At 38.6% G+C, this 27578-nt stretch overlaps 1 protein-coding gene across 1 annotated transcript in view; it reads right to left on the reverse strand.

Moving 5' to 3' along the window:
• The window catches only part of CDK15 (cyclin dependent kinase 15), a 77140-nt gene extending 56324 nt beyond the window's left edge, over positions 1–20816 (reverse strand). The window contains exons 1-6 of the mRNA XM_087819386.1: positions 20691–20816; positions 19763–19912; positions 19486–19583; positions 14063–14142; positions 4985–5079; positions 3933–3995 (exon numbers count right to left, since the gene is read on the reverse strand). Coding sequence (XP_087675512.1) covers positions 3933–3995; positions 4985–5079; positions 14063–14142; positions 19486–19583; positions 19763–19912; positions 20691–20816 — 612 coding nt within the window. The remainder of the gene's footprint in view (positions 1–3932; positions 3996–4984; positions 5080–14062; positions 14143–19485; positions 19584–19762; positions 19913–20690) is intronic.
• Between the last annotated feature and the right edge of the window lie 6762 nt (positions 20817–27578).

Raw genomic sequence — 27578 nt, forward strand, 5'->3', positions numbered from 1 at the left:
AGTTAACAACTGTAGTTAACAACTGTATTCTGAAGGTTTCAAAATCTTTAACTCCAACTCAGATTCTTTCTTGAACTTTAGATCCATATAGTCTAAAGTTCACTTGGACATCCCATAATCACCTCAAACTCAGAATGTCCAAAACCTAACTCACTATTTCCCTCTAAAATCTACTTTCCTCTCTCCCCCTCTCTCTCTCCCTCTCTCTCTCTCTCTTTTTCTCTCTCTCAGTGAATAGTGCCATTATCCATCAAAATATGCAAAGCTAGAAAAATCATTGCTGGCCCTTCTGTCTGTTGTGAATTCTGGCTAAGTAATTGATCACATATATGTCCATGTTCCTCCACCATCATCTCACCTATGCACCACTGTTGTCTTGATTAGCCTCACTGTCAAGGCTGGGACCCCAACAGACACCAGCCTTTAGGGAATGACTAGAGGAAATGGGAGGATGGGGTAGGAATAGAAAAAAACAAAGAGAGAGTGAGGTCAGGAAACTATAACATTTCCCAAAAATGTCTTGCCCTTTCCCAAACTATTCACCCCAGTGTCATCAGTGTCATGTAGAGGAAGCTTTACAAAAAGAAGAATCTGAATTTATCTCTTCCTTGTTTAAAATCATTTAATGGCTCCTCATATGGAATAACATGACATAGCTAGGCCCTTCATGCTCTGGCTCCTACTTACCTCTCAAGTCTCATGTCTAACCATCCCCAACTCTTATTTCCAAACTTCCAGCCTTACAAATTATCATCAGTTCTTGGAATATACCATGCCTTCTCTAGCATCCCAGCTTTTTCACTGCTGCCTCCACTATGAGGAACTAATCCCTACTCCCACCTGCTTTGATTGAATTACTTCCTCCTTTCTGCCTCCTTGTGCCCATAATATATCCCTCTATTTATCAGTGTGTTCCTCACAAATCTACAAAGTCCTTGCAGTCAAGCATAATTTTCAACTGTATTCTTGGTGTTTGTGACACTCTCAACCAGACCTTCCTTAGAATTGTCTCTTCCCTTGACTTCCATGAAAATGTATTTTTCTGGATCCTCTGCATTCCTAAAAGCTGCTTCACTTTGTCTCTTGCTGTCCCATTCCTCTTCTTGTCCCCTAAAGGCAAAAGTTTTATCATCAGTCCTTTTTCCTTTGTGGATTTGCTCTTTTGTTATCCACTCTCTTGTCTATACCTACAACCTCCTTGTGCCGATTGCCCTCAAATTTACATCTCCAGCTCATATGTCCCTCCTGAGCACCAATCTCCTCTTCAGCTGCCTGCTGCTCATTTATATCCCACCTCAACTAGGAGCTCATTCTGTCTAAAACAGAACTCCTCATCTTCTCCAAACCAACTTCTATGTCTATTAGTAGAGCTATAATTCTCCTGGTCAGTAAAACTCAAAATCAGTCATGTTTGGCCACAATCTTTCCCTCCTCATGTCCAGTTAGTCACCATATCCTGGATGAACTCTTCATTGTTTCTATCTTTCACATTCCTTTCCATTCTTACCTTCACTACTATAATTTAGGCCTTTATTACTCCTTACCTAGATCCTTGATACTCAAAGTTTGGTCCTTGACCAGCAGTATCTGTATTATCCATGTTAGAAGTGGAAGCTCAGGCCTCACCCTAGACCTCCTGGATCAGATCCCTGGGTCATTCATCTGCTCACTGAAGTTTGAGAAGCACTGGGCTAGACCACGTCAATAAACTCCTAACTGGAATTTCTGACTCCAGTCTCCTCCCTTTAGTCCATCCCACAGACCACAGTTACATAAATTTCTTTCTGATCACGTCATTCTCTCTCAACTTAAGCCTCTTTAATGACTCTAATGTCCAAGGAATAAAGTCCACATCTTAGAAAATGAGGCTCTTAACCACCTGCACAATCTATTGCCCCAGACTTATGTACCCAATTTTGCTAACATATTCTATATGTCAGGCCAACAGAACCAGAGATGCAATATGGCAGTAGTGCAAAAACATCCTAACCAAGAATCACATTTAGCAATGGCAAAAGCTGGTTGTATAATCTCAGGCAAAATGTGTGTCCTCTTAAACCTTAGATTCCAATTCTGCAAAACAAGGAAGCTAGATCAGCCCAGTGTTTTTAAAGCTTTTTTTTTTTTTTTTACTGCAACCACAGTAAGAAATATATATGTACCCAGTATTCACATCCATACCTAGATATAAGCACAATTTCAACTGGAACAAAAGTTGCACAAAATATTTTCTCTTCTCTTCTCACCTATTCCTTTTCTTTTTTTAAAATGTTGGTTGCTAATCACCAAATTGATTTCATAACTCACTAATGGGTCAGAACCTGAAGACTGAAAACCACTATTGGCCCCCTCACGCTAACAATCCATGACTCTGGGATCCTCTTCCTTGGACACATCCTCTATTTCCCTGCTCTGTACCTTTAGTGAAAACATTCCTTCTTTCTGTAACATCTTCCCCTATTTCAGCCTCTTAAAATGCAATGTATTTTTTAAGTCCTGGCTTAATGAAACCTCTTAAAATGAGAAAACGTGTCTTACTTCTTTACACATCTACAATACTAGGTCTTATTTCTTACTTGTATGTGAGTCACATTAACCTGAAAATCTTTCTCACAGTTATTTTTTTCTCCAACCATTCTTCTATTTGATCAACACCTCTAGCCTAGTTCCCTGACTCTTCTGCTTTCTACGTAGCTATCAGCAACCTGCCTACCCTCGCTTCCTTCCCTCAGTATAGAAGCCATGAGCCATCATTTTAACCTTTCAACATTCTCTTCAATTCTCTTGCCAAACTGTCTTTTCCTCTCACTTATCTGGCAAAATCCCAATTCTGAATCAATAAACTATCTACTTTCTCTGTTCCTCTACTCTAATTGCTAAGCACTGTCATTTTTTAAAAAAATCCCAGGATCATGCAGATAATTTAATGATTTTCATTCTCATTTGAATTTTTAACATACTATTAGACTGTCTTGGTTTCCCTAGTTAGTTCTCTATCCCATTCTTCAATAGCTATTAAGATCTCTTTCACTCCCCTCAACCCCTCTGTCTTCAAGCCTTTCCCCCGTTGCCTCCAAGAGTAGATTAAGCCCCTTATTAAGAGTTCTCATAATATTCCTATCAACATGGCCATAGTCTTATCACTTTGCTTCTCACTGCCATGTATCTTATTGGGCTTTAAGCACACTGAAAATAAGAATCACAACTTATTAATTAGTTAAACCTAAGAACTTAATATAATACTAAGTACTCAATAAATATTTCTTGAATGAATGAATGAATGAATCCATAAATTATTAAATGAATGAGTACATCATATACAAATCTCACGTGGTTAGGTTAAGTGCCAATCAATTAATTAGTGTCAATAAAACCTTAGGGAATGAAAAGTATAAAATACAAACGGTTTCTAAATTTTATAACACATGTAGAATTAAACTTAGTTAAGGCAATTATTATTTCTATTCTAATGACTGGAAAAATGGAAGCTAGTCCCATAGATAACAGAATCTGATAGGCCAAAGGGTAACTGATGAAGATCTAACAAAGGTAGTTTGTTTGCTAATTCTAGTGGGGAACTATAAATACAACACAAATTTTATCACAGACCATAGTCGTCTGCCATGAAAAAGGTATTTATTTGATGATGGCCTAACTTCACTTTTTTCTTTTTAATGCAATTCTTTTTACTTGCCTTATGCTTCTAGGGACACATTTGCATGATGGTAATGACTGACAAGGTTCAGCTGCCCAGAAAACAGCTAAACATTGCTCCATATCTTGCGGGACAACTTTTTTAAAAAACCTTTTGTCTAGAATATCAATGATGACATCTTATTAAGTATCCTGGGACTTTGCTTTGCACTGTCAATCTGTTTCCAAATTCTCCTGTTATGGGCAAGCTGGAGAGGCCTGACCCTCAAAGTACTCACCATGACATTGTGAGGATGCAGCCCTCCCGGGTGCTGAGACATGTACTGAGCCAGGTCTGTGTGCTGCGTGAAACGGTGGAGAGACTGATGTTAGTGGCGCTTGCACGGTGCCCTAAAGCAGACCACAGATTTGACTGTCAAAGGCATTACAAAGTTCAGAATTTTTTCAAGTAAGGTGCAGAAGGTACATCGCCAGGTTTCCTGAGACCCCACTGTTAAGGTCAAACAGTGTGCCTTCTAACTGGCTACTCTCAGAAGGAAGCTTGTTTCTTGGCACAAAGAGATGCTCGTCTTAAATGACTCTCACTGAGCACAATGACACAGGGATTTTTCACTCTTCTTGGAGGCAAGTCAAGTACATGTACCTTATGGTTTCTTTCTGCTAAGTACATATACCTTATGATTCTTCCTACTAATATTTGAATAGTTTTTCTTTTCAAAAATACTAAAATGAGCCCAGCTGGGCGTGGCTCAGCAGTTGAGCATCGACCTAGGATCCAGGAGATCGCGGTTCGATTCCCGGTCAGGGCACATGCCCGGGTTGCGGGCTCGATCCCCAGTTGGGGGCGTGTAGGAGGCAGCCGATCAATGACTCTCTCATCATTGATGTTTCTATCTCTCTCTCTCTCTGAAATCAATAAAGATATTTTTAAAAAATACTAAAATGAGTAATTCTTTAGTAAACTTGTATACCATTTTTTTAAAACCTTGTGATTTATGTCTTCATTGTCTATGGGAAAATGTTGGGTTCTGCTCAGATGGTGATCAAAAGTAGATTTTAAAAAGGGCAAAAGTTTTTAAAATTTTGAAGCTAACTCAAAATTCTTATTTATTATTGCTGATGAGGGGAAAAAGACAGCAAATACAGTGGGTAAAGAAGCAAGATTAAAGAATGAGCATAAGAACGACAGTCTCTGTTAATCATAATGAACATTTCCATGACACTTTCCACATTGTAATGAAATTTTTATCATGCTATAAAATATTAACAGATTCATTATACAAGCACCAGGCTTTTCCCTCATGCTTCGGAAAATGCTGGGGCAACTCACCATGTATTCGAAAACGAATGTCAGTGTCTCTTTGGTGTGGATTATGTCATGCAGGAGCACAATATTGGCATGTTTCAGACCCTTCAAAAGAGAAGCTAGAAAAATTCAACAAAATGTTAATTCAATCATTGATAATGAAAGCACTGCTTTAAAGATATCAAGCATTATTTATTTTTTAAACACTTCAAATGAAGCATTCTGGTTTTTTATTGCTGGAAAAAATCTCTTATGAAATAATATTTAAAATTACAAAGGACCTTCATTATTTGTTAAATGGTGAGTCATTTCATTTGCATACCTTACTTTTTAGGCTAGAGCAGTTGCAAAAAAATATGTTTCCATTTACCCAATCAATTTCATCAAAGCACTCAGAGCACTTTGCTAGTGCTTTCCTCTGGGAATCTTATCTCTGCTTCAGAGTTGCAGGAGAGGAGGCCTGGAGAGATAAAGGCCATTGGGGGAGCAGGAAATGCAGTATTCTGTCTTCTAGAGCAGGACTTTGCAACATCTGACCATTTTCTAAAATTTAAAGTTCCACAGGGGCTCAGCATGGCTAGTGGACGGGATTGGTAGAAGGCAGGGATAAGAGCATGGGATGAAAAATGGTTAAAACATAATAAAGAGTGGAGGGGATTTCTTAAAGGGAGAATTGTAAACCTCTGTGGCAGGAGAAAATGCAAACTTAAAAAGAGGACAGGGTCAAACTTGGGAGCCCAGAGGAGTGAGAGTGGGGAGGGCTGAGGACTGTCTCTTGCAGCTTTAATAACAGGTTGATATTGGTCAGTAAGGGCAGCCTTAAAGGGGAGAAGTCACCACAAAAGGCCAGTGAGTGGCTGGCAGGGGGTTTAAAAGGATGTGTCTTTGGGGGTTCCAGAGATAAGAAGACCAGAAGGGTAGAGAGCAGAAAAGGCACAAAAAGGAGATGGTGAGTCTTAACTCAGGACATTGCCGGTATGTAGAAAGTGTCCTTAAGACTTAAAGGAAAGGAAAATCAAAACTCAAATCAAAACTCAAATCAGGGTCTGCAGGGTGTGCTGTACATCGTGAACCTCCTACGCCAACTTTCTTCCAGATTAAAAACAGATTCATGCTCCGCTCAAATTTTGGAACAAAATTACCTCCTTCAGTCATTTTATCGCATTGTAATGATCCTCTGTTGTTTTGCCCTCCTGGCAGCCATTCCCCCTTCTAGTGGGTGCACCTCTATTTTCCTCTGGGGAAACAATCCCATCCCACTCAGTCTATGCTATTCTGGTGGGGCCGACCCTACCCCAACCCGAGACTGGGCATGTGACCCAGGGTGGTCCAGTCAGAGCACAGCACCCTTTTGCCAGGGTGACTGGTTCAGAAACCGGCACAAAATCCAAGCCTGGGAGAGCCCTACTTCGCTGGTGTCATCAGGATAGAAGTGCTTTCTTTTCCACGGTGAGAGCTGAGCTTGTAGGATTTAGCCAGGGACTGCTCTGGCCAGATTACCAGTACCTGGGAATAAAACTAAGGAAGAAAAAAACAGTGCTGGGGATGAACAGGCATGCATTCCTGGTGACATCATTTGCTCCCTGCTAGTTTGTAGTTATCAGATCTCTGAGCCAGCAAATTTCCTTCTTTATTCACCTGAGTTTGAGCTGGCAACCTCTTACCACCCAAGGAGACATAGTCTACCCATTAGTCCTACTTTGCTCTAATGACTAATACTATAACTTTTTGCCCCCTAAATCCTTATGAGCTAAATTTATTATTTCACTCTTACAAGTACATTGCTTTGTAAATGTAGTATACAGTTTTACAGGCATCTGTTTAATGTCCCTAGTCCCAGACTGAAGTCTATATGCGAATAGAGGGAGTGACTTTCCCTTTCAGATGCCGACACACCTCCTAGTACAATGCTCAGCCAAGAGTAAGCACTTAATTTATCAAATATATTTATTGAGTGTCTTAACGGAGAGCCGACTGTGGAGCCAGAAGCTCTAATGTGAATCTGGCCCTGTTACTTTCTATCCAAGTGAGCTCAGGACAGTATCTCAACCCGTCTCAGTTCACTCCTTATGAAAAAGAGATAACGCCTTCCTGACTTGATTTCATAGGGTTGACATGAGGATGGAACCAGCACCCATGCATGGATCCCTGGCAAATGTCAAGCACCACACAGTTGCAAATTAGAATTAATATCCCAGCCATCAGGTACTTGGGCCTCCCTTTCACCTTGAACCCCACTAAATCCCCACTCCCATATTAATATCTTAAAACTTTGTTTATGTCAACTCATAGATACAGAGAACATTTTGATGGTTTCCAGATGGGAGGAGGGTTGGGGGGTTGGGTGAAAAGACGAAAGGATTAAGATGTGCAAATTGCCAGTTATAAAAACAGTGATGGGAATGTAAAGTATAGTAAATGGAATATAGTCAATAATACTGCAATAACTATATATGGTGCCAGGTGGGTGATCATTTTATAAGTTATATAAATGTCTAATCACTATGTTGTATGCCTGAAACTAATATAATATTGTATTTGTTGTATTCAGTTGTAATTTTAAAAAATTTTAAATTTTGTTTATGTCCGTTTCTGCTAGTTTTCAACGCCTTCCGTACTTACCATGACTTCTACCAGTTAAATATGCTTATATTTTATGTGTATTTTTATTTGTAACTTATGTTCATTTTCTCTCTCTCTCTATGCCGCCTCCAACACACGATATTACAAAACACGCACCAAAAGTAGATTTTAAAAGGATATGGTAAAGCTAAAATTGCTAAGAATACAATAAAGATATTTAAATTTATTTTTAATACAAAATTTAGTCTCATTTAAGTATGATATTAGTAAAACTCCTGATGCTTATTTTTAAAATCGCGGTGGCATGTTTTGTTAATTATAATGGCTTCATACTATCATTTACTAAAAAGCTCAAAGAATGATATTCACTTAGAATGAGGCTCACTGCTAACATCAGTGGCTATAAATCTTTATTTCATGCAGTTTTCTTGATAACTTCTTCCCTTATCAGCTCACACTCCTGTCCCTGCTCACTTGGCTCCAGCCATATTGGCCTCCTGCCTGTCCCGTGGACACTTTCAAACACTTTCTTCCCTGGGTCCCGACACTCCCTTTGTCCCTGCCTGTGACGCCTTGTCTCAGCTCTGCGCCTGCTGCCTCCCTCGCCTCCTTCAGGCCTCTGCTCAAAGCCTCGGCTGCCCCGACGTGCCCCACCCCAGCTGTCTCCATCCCTGTGCCCCACTTTATTCTTCATAGAACTGATCACCCCTGACATATTTAAGCATTTATTACCCTTGACCGATTATATATGTGTGTTGTCTGTTTTCACCCATAAGAATATAAGTTCCATTAAAAGCAGGCACTTTTGTCTTCTGCTTATTGCTATATCTTCAGTGTCTAGAACAATGCCTGCTATATTTTAAGCATTCAGTAAATATTTACTATCGAGTTAGTGGTCATTAATTGCCTAATTCATTTCTATATCTATAATTGGTTGGTATTGGGTGTTTCTGCTGAAGATGCTTTTATTTCTTGTTTCTTTTAGTTGTCTTTCTCATTGAATTATAAGTGTTGTATTTGTTATGGTCATGTCTGCTACTGCTTTTTTTTTTTTTCTTTTCACCAAAAACCACTGAAATTCAGGGAAACTGTGACTTTTGATGAATAATAGTGGGGAATTTACATGAAAGAGTAGATGATGTTTAAAGTGTTTATCTCGTGGTGTTGGTATGTTGTTTGGTCCATCCGCTGGAGGGATCTAAAATGCGCACAGCCTCAGATGTGTGGGTCTCAAACCCAGAAAGAAAGATCTTTCTTCTAATTTCAAGGCTGCCTCATAAACTTCGCAGCAGGATATGGTGTGTTCTGCAGGCTAATCAGCTGAGGGATGCAAAGCCAACTGAGAAGGGAAAGATCTTAAAATCAGAGCATTCTGATTCCTGTAAAATTATTGTTTTTATAATTCGCGTATTCTAAGTCTACTAATTTTTGTTTCTCTTCAAAGAAAAGACACAAAGATGAATTGGGGAGTCTTTAAAGCTCCAGACAAATGAAATCACGATGGAATTTCTTTGAGTGCTTCCAAAATACTTTGATAATGATGATGATGATGATGATGATGATGATAGCTAACACTGAGAATTTACCACATACCAGCCACTGTTGTAAGAATTCTGCGTATATTAAATAGGGACCGACTCATAGACAGTGAGCAGGCAGATAGCTCGGGGCGGGGAGGAGGCCTAGAGGGGTTAAGCAAAAAGGAAAAGAGAGAGAGAGAGAACTCATGGACATGGACAACAGGGCGGTGATGGCCGGGTTGGGGAATGGGGAAGAGGGCATAGGGGGGATAAATGGTGATGGAAAAAATAAAATAAATGTGAAAAAAAGCCACCTTTGTATATATTAGCTTGGTATGATCATGAGAACACCAAGAAAAGCCAACATGATCCCAAAACAACATGATCCCAAAGATCAAGAAAAATGACCCAAGACTGAAAGTTATTAAGCTCGTTTAAAAAATGCAAAGTATTTCCTTCTTTATTTGAAATGTCCAAAAAGGTGTTTCCTATGACTAACTGGCTTAATAGTCCATGAAATTTAATTTGATTCTCATATATGTAATATATTTAATAATTTAGAAAAGAGTTATCATTCATCTTGCAATTATATGAGAATATTTAACTTCTTGGTTTTGTTCATTTCTTTGGGGTTTGTGGTTCAGTTCAGTTTTATGAAAATTGATGCTTATTTTGATTGTTACTCTATTCTGTTCTGCTTTAGTTTAGAAGGAAAGGTAAAAGATGCTGATGACCAGGGAGAACAAGGCTGATTCTCAAAGTTCTAGGGCACAGTTCTATATAGCAAGTACCTGGTAGTCAGAGCCCTTTCTAGGCTGTGAGCTCCTCAAGGGCATGGACTGTCCCTCTCTGTGTCTTTGCATATCCAGCATGTAGCACAGGCCTGGCATGTGGTGCTCAATAAGGGTTTGTGAATTAATGAAGACCAGACAGTTGTAATGAGTTTATGTAGGAGTCAATAATAGAGCCAGTTCCTACCCCCACCCCCACTGGGCACTGAATTAAAAAGAGCCTGTAGTTCCTGGTGTTGCATTTGCTCTGGCCCGGGTGTCACACATCAAGTCAGTGAGTCAACTTATGCATTCCAAGAAAAGAAATCATCAAGATAAGTATTAAGACAAATGTTAAATAAGTAGTTATTATCTGAATCTTTGGAATTGTAATTTGATCATATAGCATCATCCTGGCGTCATTTTTAAAAATGTAATTATGCACATGTAAATATGCTATGTCCATGATGCGACTTGATGGCACTCAATGGAGAACTTCTTGTCAACCTGACCTGCTGAAATCTATTTGTGGTAATCAATGAGTCAGCGGTTCTGATTGGTATTCTGTACCTCCCTGCATGACCTCAGGGAGGTTCCTAAGTCTATTTTTGGCTCAGTTTTCTTATATAAGGACTGGGAATAATTACTTTGTAATGTTTTTTACTAAGGAATAATCTTAAAAGATTCTTAGCTAAAACTGTTTCTAATTTAAACACTGCAATTACTGGTGCTACATGTAAGTCCATGATAGAATCAGAATTGACAAATATTATATATTATTTTCTTTAAAATGTTTCTCCTGCATTTTGCTTAACATTTATGCAAAATGTATCATAAAAACAGATTTCTATTTTTACTGTTGCTAAAAAAGAAATGCTTGTTATAAATTTATCACAATAAAATAGAAAGGATTTTGAATAGAAGAAATTGGATTCTACTACCTAACAACTCCGATTCCTAGTTCTGAGATCTCAGATAAGTTACCTAACCTCTCTGAGATTCAGATTCCTTCATCTCTACAATAAAAACAACAGACTACCTCCTAGAGTTGGTGAAAGGGTTTTCAAAAAAGATAATGTGGTGGTGGTGGAGGGGAGATTATGTCACAAGTCTAGTCCTCAAAAAAGATTAGTTATATAACTCATTCCTAAACAAATGCTGCTAACAGGCCAAAAGTCCTGGGTTTAAACCAAAAGTTTCTAATTATATAAGAAGATATTTAAAATAATGCACATTACTAAGATATTGATACACAGTTTAATAAAACTAGGGAACTATTCAAATGAAAGTGCTTTCTCCTAGTTGTAAAAATAAACATTTAAAATGTAATTCTAGAGCCAGTTATGAAAGATTTTTCTCAGTTGTTATGAAGGTAGCTAATCCCTTTTTAAAAATGTGTTTTTATTGATTTCAGAGAGAGGAAGGGAGAGGGAGATAAAAACATCAATGATGAGAGAGTCATCGATCGGCTGCCTCCTGTGCCTGACCGGGAATCGAACCACGACCTCCGAGGGTTCATGAGTCTAGGCTCAACCACAGAGCCACACTGGCTGGGCAGCTAATCTTTTTAATTAGCAAAGGAGTGAGGGTAGAGAACATGTCTATTGTGTACACTACTGGGTGTCTAGTGGCCAGCAGAGTACCTGGCCATAGTAGGTGCTCAATAAATACTTGTGGAATGAATGCATAGAGAGTGTAAATTTTTGAATCAGAGAGATTTGGTTTGAATTACAGCTATATATTAGAAGAAGAACATCTATCTTCAAAGGTTGTTAGGAGAACTGAAAGAGGTAACCTGTGAAAATTATCTGGCATGGGTGGGTATTAAGATGTGTTTCCCTTAGCGCTGTTCATACTTTTGCTAATTTCATAATATTACATGTGAAGATCAAATAGTATTCCAAATGACCAAATTAATAAACTGCCACATGTATTCTACTTATATAGAGACCATACATATAGTGAAACCCTACTCAATAAATCTTTGGCTGACATATCATCAGTCCAGCCAAACTGTTCAGGAAAAGTAATTCCTTCTTCAAGGCTTTTTAAAGAAGTCTGCATTACTTGCTCAGTTTTTCTGCACGTGGCTTTCAGTTGCCTTTTTAACTAGTGACCCTGGATTTTAACTAATGAATCCCAGCTGTTCTTATTTTGCCTTCCAGCCCTTCTCATTTAACCTCCTGTCTCCCTGGCCTCACATCCTTTAAGTTCTTACAGGAAAAGTGGGACAGTGCCAAAGTTTTCAAATGAGGTCTCCTATCTTCTTGAGGGGAGAGGGCTACTCTAACAAGGCTCCCAGCTTTTACACTGGTGGAAAAAGAAACATTCATTGTTGGAAATTAGATGCCTAATGATCTCCAAAGTGTCCCAAATCCTTCTGTGGTTTTTAATATTATAAAGCAAAGCATTCAGTAAGGTAAGTCCATAAAGCAAACCTACAAAGTCCACACTTGAATGCTAAATGTAATTGCAAACACCTGCGATGGAGATCCCCCCCCCCCCCCCCCCCCCGGTAAATATGCAATAAAAGAAACATTTAGCATACGAAACAATACAGATCCAGCTTTCTGAACCATGCTGAGAACCATCTGTTAGCAAAACTGGCAAAAGGTTTTGTAAAATATCAACCTGGAAAACTTGGCTGTGGGCAAAATCTGAGGCAAAGCCTGAGGCAATAGACAAGTACATGAAGGAAACACCCTAAGAATGGGGTGAACCTGGGCCTAGAGACCCTTCCTATGCCGATGCCCTGGAAACTTTTATTACATTCAGAAATACTCCTTAATCTATATACATCTCTGTCTTAATCTGATCGTTCTTTAATGGAGACCACCAATAAGTGCATTAGTAAATGCAATTTCCATTATATTGAACACTTAAAACCATGCTTTCCTCCAGGATGCACCTGATCCTATCAGGCTGAATCGCGGGCTAACCTGATAGCCAATTGGCCCTTCTAGTTAAATTCAAAATAACACATTTCCCAGGGGCTCTGAAAGACTTCTGAGAATGGCATCAAATTCAGTTATAAAGTCATTTTCTGAATTGCTTTTTCCATGCCTGTTTGCATAACCCATCCTTCCAAGCTCCTTTCAAAATCTACTGGCTCCATTAGCCACACTGATACTAACTGGTTCTCATCTTAGTTTATGTCTTTTTTTAACCTCCATTATAACACTGGTTGTAACTGGAACCATCTGCTCTGTTACATCTGAAAATGATATAGAGCAAAGATCAGGCTTTTCCTTGTCATCCATCACAACACCCCACAATATGCCTCGCATACAGGATGTGCGCATAAAGAAGGGAAAGGAAACTGACGCAGTTAAACAGGGAGAAAGTCAGGCCAGGGGACTGTCACTTCTCTGGGTTCTTCATGCAATGGATAGCAATCCTATTATCATTTTATTTCAAATGGCTCTTGGAAAAGGTTAATAAATGGAATTTTTAATGAATTACTTTCACTATAGTGGTTTCTTGATGGTGAACAGTCATCACTAAGGGAAATAAATAAGAATGGAATGAAAAGGGCCAGCATTTGTTGAATTCTGAAAATGGATCCTGTGATTAATGCTCTAAATGCATATTCTCATTTAATCCTCATAACAATTCAAAGAAATGGGTACTATTATTGTCCTCTTTCTGTAATAAACTGAGTCTTAAACAGGTGAAGTAATCTACCCACAGACACACTAGGAATTGGTAGATCTAAGATTCAAACCCAAGTCCATCCTCACCGACTTGCTATACTGCCCAGGGTATAGAGAAAATACAGGCACAGCACTAGAAATACATGCCTTCCCAGAGAATTTCTCAAATGGTTATCTAAACAACTTATTGTCTTCAAGTAAATTGTTCACTCAGAATTTATGGGATTATACTATTAATTTTATCTTTTATATGGATTTTTCTGGGGTTATTAGATACAGCCTTAGCACTCAGTATGGGACCAAACACACAGAAAGTACTTAATAAATACTCATTGAGTTCATAGTCTTGGTCAACAAACACAATACTTTTGAGTCTTAATTTCCTCAAAAATAAGTAGTAAAATGATAGTGTAAATATACTTGGAAAACTGGTATGAAGAATACAGTTACAATTGTAATACTACTTCTAGAAATATCGAAAGCTAGATGCTGAATGGAGAGACTCAATGCATCCCCCCTCCCCCCCCAAGCCAAGGACTTAAAACAGGTCCGTTGGGTGCCTCTTACTGTTCTTACCTTCCCGGATGGCTGTAAAGGGGACCCCTTCCTCTTCATTCATGCTGATGACCTTTAAAGCCACTAGTTGTCTGTTTATTCTAGAAGAATGAGGGGGAGGGCACACACTCAGCTGGTTCACAGCAGTTTCACACACAAAAAGTTTTCCTTCAAAACATATTCTAGCATATGAATCTACAATTTTTTCAGAATAAAAAGTTTTTAAAGTCCTATGTATATATACCAAAACATTTTCTTTCTTTACCAAAGGGATCCATGTTCATTATAAAAAAATTTGGAGGATACAGAAATCAGAGACACCCTCCTCATAATCAGAGACATCCATACTCATAATATTTTGATGTACATTGTTCCTTTCATTTTCCTTTGTGCACTTATTGGAACCACCCTTATTTTTTACCTGAATTATTGTCATAACCTCCTAACAGCCTGCCTGCTTGTACGCTCGGACCCTTACTGTCTACTCGCAGCAGAGTAGCCCGGGGCACCCTTTTTAAGGGAAAGTCACATCTCTGCTCAAAACAAAGCACTGTCACTCTAAACAAAAGCCAGATTCTTTTTTTTCTTTTTCTTTTTAATATGTATAATTTTTATTTTTGTTTAAGGTATTACAGATGTCCCTTTTTCTCCCCAATGACCCATTCCCCCCCATCCTCCCCCCTCCCCAGTCCCTCTCCCCACCATTGTCCCTGTCCTTGGGTTGTGCATAGATGCATATAAATTCTTTAGTTACTCTCTCCCCCTCCACCCCCTCTCCCCCCTCCCTCTGACATTTCGTCAGTCTCAACTATGCTTCAAAAGCCAGATTCTTGTGGCCTTCTAGGTGATACCCCATCTGCCCAATCCCACCATTATCTGTCTCTCTAATCTCCTCCTACTCTCTACTTACTAGTCGTTTTGTTCGCTGATGTAAGCGAAGTACCAGAGAAAAGAGATTTTAATGCAAATGTAAATGTATTATTTTTAATACAGTGGGGATATCACATCATCCTATCATCTTATTACTAACCTGTTTTCCTCCATTTAACTTTGTGTCTTTTTCATTCTTGTATTATGTGATATTTAATAATGATATAATATTTCATCACATATACTAAAATGCATTTAGCCAATTCCAAATGTTTCCAATTTACAAAAAAAATTGAGAATATAGTACAGAGAGTTCTCATATACCTCACAACCAGTTTCTTCTATTGTTAACATCTTATGTAGAATGGTACATTTGTTATAATTAACAAACCAATATTGATACATTATTATTAATTAAAGCCTATAGTTTATCAGGAATTTTTTTTTTTGCAGTAAAATTGTATTGTTTATTGCGGGTTGCATTGTAAACTGGTAATATTTGGGGGAATGAAACATAGTACATAGGAAAAGCCATAAAACTACCATACCTATGAATTTTTCGCAATAAACTTATTTAATAAAGGCTTTAAAAATTCCAAATGGATGACATATCCTCTACTATTAGTTATAATAGAACAAAAATAGAAATAGCAAAAATGTCCAACATTAGATGAATAGTTTAAAATTTTGTCACACATAAATACAATGGGATATTTTGTGTTCATAACAAAAGCTTAATTCTAGAGACATGTAGGAAAAAAACATGGAAAAGATTCACGATAAAATAGGCAACAGAAAACAAAACAGCATGCACACTGTGTTTATAATTTTAAATACAGTTGAGCCTTGAACAATGCAGGCATTAGGGGCACTCCCCCCTCCCACCAACAGTTCAAAATCCCCATATAACTTTCGACTCCCCAAAATTTAACTATGAATAGCCTGTTGTAGATAGAAGCCTTACCAATAACATAAACAGTCAATTAACACATATTTTGTATGTTTCATGTATTATATATTATATACTTCAATAAAGTAAGCTAGAGAAAAGCAAATGTTGCTAAGAAAATCATAAAGAAGAGAAAATATATTTGCAGTATTTATTGAGAAAATCCGTGCATAAGTGGACCCATGTTGTTCAAGGGTCAACTGTAAACTGTGTGGCCATGGAAGACAAAATGCCTACGTGCGACTGCTTTACGAAAGTATAGATTACAGATGGTTTTTAAGTCTTAAAAATTCATTTGCTGTTATATATTACCTTTTCTTTTTTATTTTTATAGGATTTATGACTTTCCAATTTTATTTCAAAATGTCTTCTTACAGTAACTATTCTTTTTATCTCTCTGAAGTAGATATCTGTAGATGTGTAAATTTATGAAATCAATCAACTCATCTATCTTAGTCTTTTTAAAAATTGAGGTATAATTTGCATATAACATTGTGTAAGTTAAAGGTGTACAATGGGTTGATTTGATACATTTGTATATTGCAATATGATTACCAGGATTTCTTTAGTTTTTGCCTAATGTCTTTTTTCTGTACCAGGATCCCATCCAGAATACCACATTACGTTTAGTTTCATGTCTCTTTAGGCTCCTCTTGTCTGTGACAATTTTCCAGACTTTCCTTGTTTTTGACAACCTTGGCAGTTTTGAGGAGTACCAGTCAAGAATTTTGTAGGGCACCTCTCTATGGGAATTTTTCTTATAATTACACTGCGGTTACAGGTTTTGAGAAGGTAGAGTACCATAGTAAGGGTACCATAGTAAGGGTACGTATCATCATAATTTATGACTTTTGCTGTTGGCCCTAATCACCTGGCTGAGGTAGTATTTGTCAGGTTTCTTCCCTGTAGTTACCCCCCCCCCCAACTGTACTTCTGGAAGAACATCACTATGAGTAGTCCATACTTAAGGAGTGGGAGTTATGCTCCACTTCCTTGAGGGTGGGTTATCTACACAAATTATTTGGAATTCTTCATGGGAAATTTGTCTCTTTTCTCCATTTATTAATTTATTGAACAATTTATTTGTATCAGTATGGACTCACAGATATTTATTTTATACTTTGGGTTATAATCCAATACTACAATACAAAGTGGTTTATTTATTTATTTATTTATTTATTTATTTATTTATTTTGTTGCTCAAAATAAATTTTTCCACCTTTGTCCTTTGGGAGCTCATTCAGTCGGCTCCTATTCCCTTTGACATACCCCCGTAAGTGTGGGGTTTGTTTTTTGGAGCATGCATTTATCTTCATTTTTTTAGCCTTTTTATAGATAAAAGGGATTATCACATTTTAATTTATATTTCTTTACTTGTGGAACTGAATTTTCATAAATGTATTGGTCTTTCCAGTTCTTTTGTGATTTGCCTGCTTACCCATCTCTTTATTAAAATATTTTGTATATACTCTTCACCAATTCTTTTGTCTGCCTTATCATGTCTTTGAAATTTTGAACTTTAAAAACTTTATGATATTCAACATTTTTCAAAATGTTTTTTTTGCTCAGAGCATAGCTCTGTGAAATTCTTCTCACCCCCCCAAAAAAGTTTTTTGTTCAAATATGTTTAGAAAATGCTTTATTTTTAAAAATTCTCTTAGCCTTTCTTAGATAGTACTGGTATAGGTTAACATTTTAAAGATGTTGAGAGCACCTACAATGAAAGATCACGTTTTATTTTGTTCTTGGGTTCCCTGTGTCAATTTCACCATAGCAACTGTTTCTAATAAGGTGTCTCAGAATTGGGGCTCTCTAGAACATACCTGGACAGATGGGGCACTATGGACATCTCCAATCTTCCCTTACGGGTTCCAACGTAAGTGTTATGTACACATAGAATTCTCTTATGTATCCTTCTAGTTCCTGGATTATTTTTTCATTTAACTCTTTAACCCATTGGGAATTTATATTGTATATTTTTACCTTTTCCAAGTTGCTAACAATTGTCCCAGCTCCATTTATTAGACTGTCTTCTTTTCCTTGCTTATTTGACATGCCACCATAATTACATATGAGGTCTTACTAATACTCGGATTTGTGACTGTTCTAGACTTTTAAAAATTGATTTCAGAGAGGGGAAGGGAGAGGGAGAGAGAGAGAAACATCAGTGATGAGAGAGTCATTGATCGGCTGCCTCCTGCACGCCTCCAATGGGGGGTCTAGCCCGCAACCCGGGCATGTGCCCCGACCGGGAATCGAACCGTGATCTCCTGGATCCTAGGCCGATGCTCAACCGCTGAGCCACGCCCAGCTGGGCAGAAGTAACTACTTTTAACAACATCATGTGTATTTTTCCAGACTCTGCTATGCACATACAAATTTATACATGTATAGTAAGGATACTTGAGTGTTTTTTTCTAAATGAGATCATAGAGTGCATATTGTTCTGTAACTTGTTTTTGGTCTCTTAAAATATTGGACATCTTTCCATATTAGTAGACCCATCTCATACTTTAGATGGCTGCGTGTTATTTCTCTGTATAGTGATTATTTAGCCAGTCCCTTATTAATGGATATTTGTGATCAGGTTTTGACTTTTTCTGTTATAACACAAGTACTAAAATAAATGATAAATGTTTAGTCTTATAGTATTTATATTAGAATATTAAAATTAACATTTAACCACTATCGAGCCATTATTTTTCAACATTGAAGTGACAAAGAAATCAGACCTCCGCCCGGCCGGGCGTGGCTCAGCGGTTGAGCATCGATGTAAGATCCAGGAGATCGCGGTTCGATTCCCAGTCAGGGCACATGCCTGGCTTTCGGGCTCAATCCCCAGCAGGGGGTGTGCAGGAGGCAGCCGATCAATGACTCTCTCATCATTGATGTTTCTCTCTCTCTCTCCCTCTCCCTTCCTCTCTCTGAAATCAATAAAGATATATTAAAAAAAAAGAAATCAGACTTCCAACTTTTTTTTTTTTTTTTTACTAAAAAGCAGTGGAGCTCAAGGATCTTTCATATATGGTTAACAAAGTTTATTGTTAGCCAAAATGGGCCCTTGGCTTCTGGATGAACAGTATTTTTATTCTTCAGCAATTTTGCATATTTTACAAATATTTGCCTATTGCATATTTCTACAAAGTGTAGAAAACCCAAGATTAATCATTGTTTGCATATACCACACTTTGTAGAAACCAGCCTCAGTTTCTTCCATGAAGGCAAAGTGGAAGAACAAAGGAACAAACTCAAGGTTGCCCTCGGAAACTTCTGCTGTGGGTTTTTGGTGGGGGGGATATGAAAAACACTTTAGAGACACCTTACTAGCTGCATTTCCCACCAGGCGAAGAGCAGGAATAATTGTTCTTGGGGTCAGTAGTAGAGAAAGTATACTTTGAACTGAATAAAAGAGAAAAAAAGCTGATAAACATCCTAGTGGGCTGATTTTAACTGGGGCAGGAGAAATCTGGTTTTCCCTCAAGGCTATTTAAATCATCATCTCTCTGCTGACCGTGGCATCTTGCACCGGTCCTGAACTTCAGCTATGTGTCGCCCGGCTTTACAGTATCAAATCAGGGGGGCGGGATCCTCATCTCTGAAGTCTCTCCAGCCATGAGTCACTCACCTGCTAATCCCCTTGTAAACTGTAGCATAAGAACCTTCACCCAGCTTCTCCAAGTTCAAGTACGATGAGGCTGCCCCAAAAGGGAGGCTCTTCCTCTGCTTAAGGGGAACAGGTAGGGGTGAGAGGTGGGAAGGAAAGAAAGAGCACTTTTTATAGTGTAGGCTCCCCCTCTCCCCCCCGAGAAATTTGCCAGAGTGTACTTGGAAGGTGCGCTCAGTAACTGCCCCGGCCGCGGGCCGCCTCCCTAGGCCAGCACCCGGCGCCGCCGCTCACTCACCCACGGAAAGCCCCGCCTCGGATGCTCTTCCTGAAAAGACTCACTGTTGCTCCGCGGCCTTTTACTCTCGACCTTCCGGGCACGGACGGCCTCGAGTCCCCTGGGCTGAAATGAAGTCATGGAACTCGATGCTTCTTTTAGGTCTGTTAGCTGGAAAAAAAGGGGAAGTGCAGGAATAAAATTTATGCAAAGTCAAGACTTAGTAGCTGGCATAAACAATTCTTTTTTTTTTTTTTTTGGCCTGATTTTCACTTTTCAAATATTTTCTAAGCTTCTGTACCCCCCAAAGTCACCTTTTCTGGAAATCAGATCACTTAAAAAAACCAAAGCAAAAAAAATTAATGATATCAGTTGTTGAAACACTATATTCTTTCTTCACCTAAAAAAAATGTCTTTAAAATTTAGGTTGACCTAAATTTTTATGATACATAGTTTCCAATTTTTCTCTGTTTAACTCACACCTCTCTCTCTCTCTCTCTCTCTCTCTCTCTCTCTCTCTCTCTCTCTCTCACATCCCCTTAATTTATCACTTTAGGGGGATAATTTTCTAGTATGGCACCACTAATCACCATGAGCTAATGACTGAAATTTTGAATCCATAGCAGAGCAATACTGCAGCTTGCTTTTTAAAGGTTCAGCTCTGTAGTTCAGCCCTGGAGAGATTTCAAGAGAATAACAACCACTCTCTCGGCTTCAAGTCAATTGACTTTCAGGCAGCCCGAAGCATAGGATTCTTTTTTCCTTTTGGTTTACAAGAGAATCCCCAAATTGGATAACAGTAGCCATAAATTCTCCGTGACTTTAATAGAATTTTCTTTTTATTGGTTTAGACCTACCGCAGAACAACCAGACCCTGCTACAGATCCGGGAGCCTCTGCGCTCCTGGGCGTATCGGCCGAGAAAGATGCCGCTGCGGGGGTGCCAGTACCTCGATCGCAGCGGCCTCCGCGGTCACGGGCGCGCTGCTCCCACAGCCGCGCGCATCGCCTGCCTCCCCGCAGCCGTGGCAGCCGCAGCCGGGCCGGACAGCCTTTGCGCACAGTTCTTGACCCATAATCTCCTAGGCTCAGGGAGAAAGCCCGCACTTGAACCTCTCCCTCTCCGCCTCTCCTGTCCCCGCGCACTCCCTTTTTGCCAGAGGTCAGCGGCGCTGGAGCTTTCATATGACTCACATGAGGGCTCTGCTGAAGCAGCCTCATGACTTCAGCAGTTTTTTCTTATCGGTGCAAGAAACTATACATCGGAAAGGCCGCCGCCTGCACGCGTGTGTGCACGCCTAAAAATAGGACGGCTAATATTGTATATAAGGAAACTTGGCACAGTGAAGGCTCATATTCCAGCCACAAGTTAGTCCCACTGGTATACACAGTTTTTATAAATTTATATTCTTATCCATGTAAATAATAATGGTACTTATTAGCTTCCCTGGTGCTGCAGTGGACACGGTGAGAAATATTTTCTCCCTGCCTTCTTATCTGAGAGCATTTTGCTGTTTAGACTTTAAAATATATTTGTAACCTAACCAATTCTTAGTAGCCAAAGGAAGCACAGAATCATAGAACAGGAAGAAAGCTGAAGATGGGGGCTCCGCCTTCACTCTTCACCTTCAAGCAACAGTGTATCTAATAGTCCCAGAGGGGTGGCCATTCATTCATTAATCCAAAAACTATCTAGTGAGTGCCTGTGTTGTTCTTACTATACAGAGAGTTACCCATAGTGGAGAGAGAGGAGTTTGCATAAAACAGCTCCTTCTTTTCCTCTTTCCCTCCCTCTTCCCCTTTCTTCCTTTCACATAAATGTAATTAATGTTTACTGTATTACTAGAACGGCATGTCAAGGATCTAGCTTAAGCTAGTTTGTAGTCTTTGAACAGGACTTTTTACTTTCATAGACTCCTAAGGTTGGTTATTGCCACTATAATGCACTAATCTGAGTGAGACAGAATGTAGCTACACACACACACTCACTGTCATTAAAGGAAAAGGTAAGGCATGTCTAGTATCACAACAATATTTATGTATATTTGACATATGAGCCCCACAATGGTTTAAAAAACCTTTCAGATAATTTATACGAGCATGTATTAAAGTTTTATTTCAATATTACCACAAGAGAAAAGACCTAGAACAGGCCAATTGAAAGAGTCACTCTTTCAAACTAGAGACATGTATTTTTTTTTAAAAGGTGACTACTCACATTAATACAAAAAGATTAAAGAATATTTGGTGAAAGACTATTGAACTTTTGACTGACGATCAACAGAGAGTGATAAAAGCTAGTTTCTCAGAATATTTCATAACTCCATTAAAATTTATCATAGTTAGGTTATATTTTATCAGAAATGCTGATTGCTTCCTGAAAGGAGATGATATTATAGGTTATTAATAATTTTAGGCTAGCTTCTCCCACACTACATTTTTAGAGTCCCTTTTCCTTTCTTAATTGGTGTGTATTCAAACTACAATGTTTAGTTGAGAGTTTCAGGTTTCCAGTCTTTGCACTCTTCTTTTATTTAATGGAGGCTGATTACTAGGAATTATGGTCTAATTATAACCTTTCTAGAATATGTAGGTTTTCACAAGCACTCAACAGATGAGAAGTAATGTGAACTCTGTGTCAGAAACATTCAAAATAATCCATATACATCCATATAAATAAAGTACAGCTGTAAAAAAAAAAAGGTAGACTTGTAAAAAAAATTGCTTGCAGTGATCATCAAAATATATTGTTAAGTGAAAAAAGTAAAATTCTTTTTTGTACCTTTTGTGGCAAAAAAAGAGGGGAAATAAAGCGTAGTCAGGTGCTGGCCAGGTGGGTCAGTGGATCGGACCGCTGCCCCATGCCCCAAAAGGTGGCAGGTTCAATTCCCAGTCAGGGCACATACCTAGGTTGGGGGTTTGAACCCAGATTGGGATGAGTTCAGGAAGCAACTGGTCAATGTTTCTCTCTCACATCTCTCTCTAAAATCTATTTTAAAAAAATATCCTCGGGTAAAGAATAAAAAATAAATAAATAAATAAATAAATAAATAAATAAATAAATAAATAAAGTGTAATCAGTAGTTTTACTAATAGTAGCAGTATTACTATTATTATTTTGAAACTCTTATTGGTGTACTTTAGGATTAAACAAGTAATTAGGCTAATGTCATTGGTATGAACTTGTGAGTTTTTTCCTTTAAAAACATGCTCTGTGGTCGGCCCTCAAACTGAAGGGGTCCCGGGTTTGATTACAGGGTATGTACCTCAGTTGTGAGCTCGATCCCCGGCCTGGGTCCAGTGCACCTGAGAGGCAAGCAATCAATGTGTCTCTCTCACATCGATGTTTCTCTCTTTCTCTTCCACTCTCTGAAAAGCAATGGAAAAATACCATTGGGTGAAGATTAAAAAAAAAAAAAAAAAAAAAAAAGCTCTGTCAACCCAAAAGATGTAAAGATGTAGAAACAGTGACAACTCAATAGCAATAAGCAACCCTAGAGCTCCTTTGTGGTCTCTAAATATGGTTATTTTAAAAAACCCAAGCACCTATGGAGAAATGGTGGCTGGATGTCTGGAGCATGAAATCTCAGAAGTTATCAAGAAAGATGTCAGGCTCATCTTAAGCCAAGGGGGGTCCTGTCAAAAGAACATAGGAGCCAACTTGAAGGGACTCCTTTCTTATGTTATTATTAAAATTCTTTCTTTTCTTTCTTTCTTTTTCTTTCTTTCTTTTCTTTCTTTCTCTTCTTTCTTTTCTTTCTTTCTTTCTTCCTTTCTTTCTTTCTTCTTTCTTTCTTTCTTTCTTTCTTTCTTTCTTCTTTCTTTCTTTCTTTCTTCTTTCTTTCTTTCTTTCTTTCTCTTTCTTTCTTTCTTTCTTTCTTTCTTCTTTCTTTCTTCTTTCTTTCTTTCTTTCTTTCTTTCTTTCTTTCTTTCTTTCTTTCTTTCTTTCTTTCTTTCTTTCTTTCTTTCTTTCTTCTCCTTCCTTCCTTCCTTCCTTCCTTCCTTCCTTCCTTCCTTCCTTCCTTCCTTCCTTCCTTCCTTCCTTCCTTCCTTCCTTCCTTCCTTCCTTCCTTCCTCTTTCTGTTGTTGAAAGTATTACAGATGTCTCCCATCCCCCCCCATTGATCCTGTCCACACCAGGTCTGCCCCACCGCCAGGCCTTGCCCATACTATTATCTGTGTCCATGGGTTATGCACATATGCATTTAAGTTCTTTGATTAATCTCTTCCCACTCACTTCCCCACCCCCACCTTCCTTCTGAGATTCCTCAGTCTGTTCCATGCTTCTGTGTCTCTGGATCTATTTTATTAATCAGTTTATTTTGTTCATTATATTCCACGTATGAGTGAGATTATGTGATACTTGTTTTTCTCTGCCTCGCTTGTTTTGTTTAGCATAATATTCTCCAGGTCCATCCATACTGTCCCAAAGGGTACGAGATCCTTCTTTTTACAGCTGCGTAGTATTCCATGGTGTAAATGTCCCACAGCTTTTTTATCCATTCATCTACTGATGGGCACTTGGGCTGTTTCCAGATCTTATAGCTGTTATAAATTGCACTGCTATAAACATAGGGGTGCATAAGTTCCTTCTGACTGGTGTTTCGGGTTTCTTAGGATATGTTCCTAGAATTGGGATCACTGGGTCAAATGGCAGTTCCATATTTAATATTTTAAGGAAACTTCATACTGTTTCCCATAGTGGCTGCACCAGTCTGCATTCCCACCAGCAGTGTTCTAGGGTTCCCTTTTGCAAAGGACTCCAATTTTGCTTAAGATAGGACAATTCGAATGTGAAAATAATGTAATGTATTGAATGCACCAAATATGTAAAATTCATAACTTTATGGTGATTATAAGTAAAAATGGTTGCTTGGATGTTTCTGGTGCACCAACTCAGTACTCTGAATACTGATAAAGGGGGACAATCAAGTATTTATTTAGTCTTTTCTATACAAATTGTTTTTCCAGGGTTATAAAATAGTCAATAAGGAGAAAATTCTCCTCATAGAAGATTTCCAGCTAATAAAGGCAGAAGAAATGTTAGAAGTAGAAATTCACTATTATGCAATCCTTAATGCAATAATAGATCTAAGCAACAATCATCAACGGGTGCTAAAATCGTTAGGCAAAAGATTGATAAGGAGCTCACTTTTGTGTGTTTAAGAATTTTCTAAATAAGAAAGTAGAAAAAAATATTTTAAAAAACACATTCACATGAAATTCATACATTTTGATTATTTATTTCCTTATATTCATTTCTGCCTGCTTTTAGTGTGTGTGTCTCTAGATAAAAGTACAAGAGTAGTTTCACCACCAAAGGGGTTCTTGTCCCCCTGAGAAGAAAGAAGTCAGGAGAGGAGGCAAAGTGAATTCAAGAGGTTTACTGAAAGCAAAGTAAAGGGAAAGACTAAAGGGAGGGGGCTTGATGCACAGAGGGAGCGTGGGCTAATGACAGCGTGGCTCCCCCAAACTGCCGCTGGGGTCTGGTTTATGTAGGCCTGGGTTCTTCATGCAGGTGACGAGGGAGCTCTTTGCTTTCCAGGTTTCCCGTTGGCTGGTGTCTACTGGATCAGGTGCAGAGCAGAGCACGTTGGGGAGTACCTGAAGAGAAACTTTAAATTTATCCACGAGAGGCTTTAAAAAAAAAAATTGAAGAACATTGCCATCCATTTAAGAGAGACTCAGCCTGCCCAGCCAGTGTAGCTCAGTTGGCTGAGCTTCCTTCCATGCACCAGGAGGTCATATTGATTAGCATATTGATTAGCATATTGATTAGCCTACGGGGTGAGGGCTCCATCCCCAGTGTGGGGTGTATAGGAGGCAGCCGGTCCATGTTTCTCTCTCATTGATGTTTCTCTCTCTCTCTTCCTCTCCTTCCCTCTCTCCAAAATCAATAAAAATATGTTTTTTTAAAAAGAGAGAGAGCCTGGCCAGCATGGCTCAGAGGTTGAGCATCAACCTATGATCCAGGAGATCGCAGTTCGATTCCCAGGCAGGGCACATGCCCCGGCTGTGGGCTCGATCCCCAGTCAGGGGCGTGCAGGAGGCAGCTGGTAGGTGACTCTCTTATCATTGATGTTTCTATTTCTCTCTCCCTCTCCCTGAAATCAATAAAGATGTATTTTTTAAAATTTTTTTCAAAAAGAGAGAGAGGGGCTCAGCCTGTTTCAGTAGTAGTAGTAATAACAGTAGCAGTTTGCTAGGAGTCAGACTCCTTGCTGATCCTGCAACTCCATGGCAATGAGTAGGCAGCATTATTACCCCCACTTAATCAGGCGGGTACTGAGTCTTACAGAATTTAGGTAACTTTCCCAAGGTGACAAAACTAGCAAATAGTAGAAAATATTTATAAAGACTACTAAATTTTCCAAATTTTATTTAATGAGGAGACACTGATAATTGTATTTGCACAAAAATCTCTGTGTGGTCTCATTTCTCATCAATTATTAGGACTAGATTTAAATTAGTTACTATATTTAAGGTGAACCAGTAACAGTCCATAAATCAGAACTCATGTGATATCTTCTTTGGTCCAAACAAAAGCTACAGAGTATGATTCTTAAATCACATGTCTTCCTTCTTCCTGGAGTACTTTCAACATTTCTTTTTTTTGTTTTACTCGGAACTTTTACATGCTGAGAGTGCTGCCTGCTGACAACAAGCAGGACTGCAAGCACATGGCATCTGGGTCTCCTTTGTAATTTGACATGCATTTGTGGTCCTTCTTTACATCATATTATTATTGCACATTAGTCTGCTACTTGTTTACTTGTACTTAGTTTTCACAATGAGGTTGATGGTGTAAGTTCCAGTGCTATCTATTTCCACTGCCTTCAGGAAAGACAAAGGTTCAAAACTAATGAACTAATGAAAAAACATGTGGAGCAAGATGGCCGTGTTTCTAAATTTCACAAGTTCTTATTGATTTAAGAAAATTCCTAGAGCCCTTGGGAATTTCTGCTCAGAAATGCCAAGTGCCCCAAGTTACCAGTTTTCTAACATTAAATTCTGTGCTCCTGGCTGTAATACTAGATCCTGTCTCACATTCAGGCTCTCCCCACATCCTGGCCTTCACTCACAAAGAGTAGTTTAACCTGTTGTGTGAACTACAGATGGAATGCTCAAGCATGCTGAGCGATTCCATATGTGCAGATCCACGTTCTGAAACTACTGGAAATAATGACAGGTTAAAAGAGACATTTCACAGGCTGGTAAAGAAATCTAATTGCAAGGTGTTCCTCTGACAGAATGGTTTAGCTTGTGAAACAACGCAATTATATTCAACACTGTACCTAAAAAGGACCCTTTGTCTAAAACTATATAGGAATCCTTGGGAATCTAGATGCAGGGAAAGTGGTAGACTCCCTATTTCCAGTATAAGCAAAAAATAAACTTGTGCTTCTACAGACCAGATGTTTTCTGTTGTTATTTGCATTTGTATGATTGCTTGTTTGTTTTAATTTCTTGAATCAATGCATTCAGAGAAAATTCCAGAAATGACTTGAACTGATGATTTGTTGCCCACTGAAATCAAGGGCACCAATTTTACATTTAATTTTCCGCTTTCAACATAACAGCATGATTTTTTAAAGAATGATTTAATGTTCTTTTAATAAAGATTTGTAGATACAGGATAATTCCATGGTGAGGCAACTTGTTGCATATTTTGTCAAAGTTTTCTGGCTACAGGTAGAGAAAAAAGTGACAATAATAATAAGGGAAACACATGGTTTATTTGTATTTACTCCTAACAATTCTGTCATCAGAAGTATTAAATAACTTGCCCAAGGACACACAAGAAAGAAACGGTGAAGCCAGGATTTAAACCAAGGCAG

This window comes from Miniopterus natalensis, chromosome 8 (assembly GCF_054644295.1).
Source record: "Miniopterus natalensis isolate mMinNat1 chromosome 8, mMinNat1.hap1, whole genome shotgun sequence".
Taxonomy (NCBI): Eukaryota; Metazoa; Chordata; class Mammalia; order Chiroptera; family Miniopteridae; genus Miniopterus; species Miniopterus natalensis.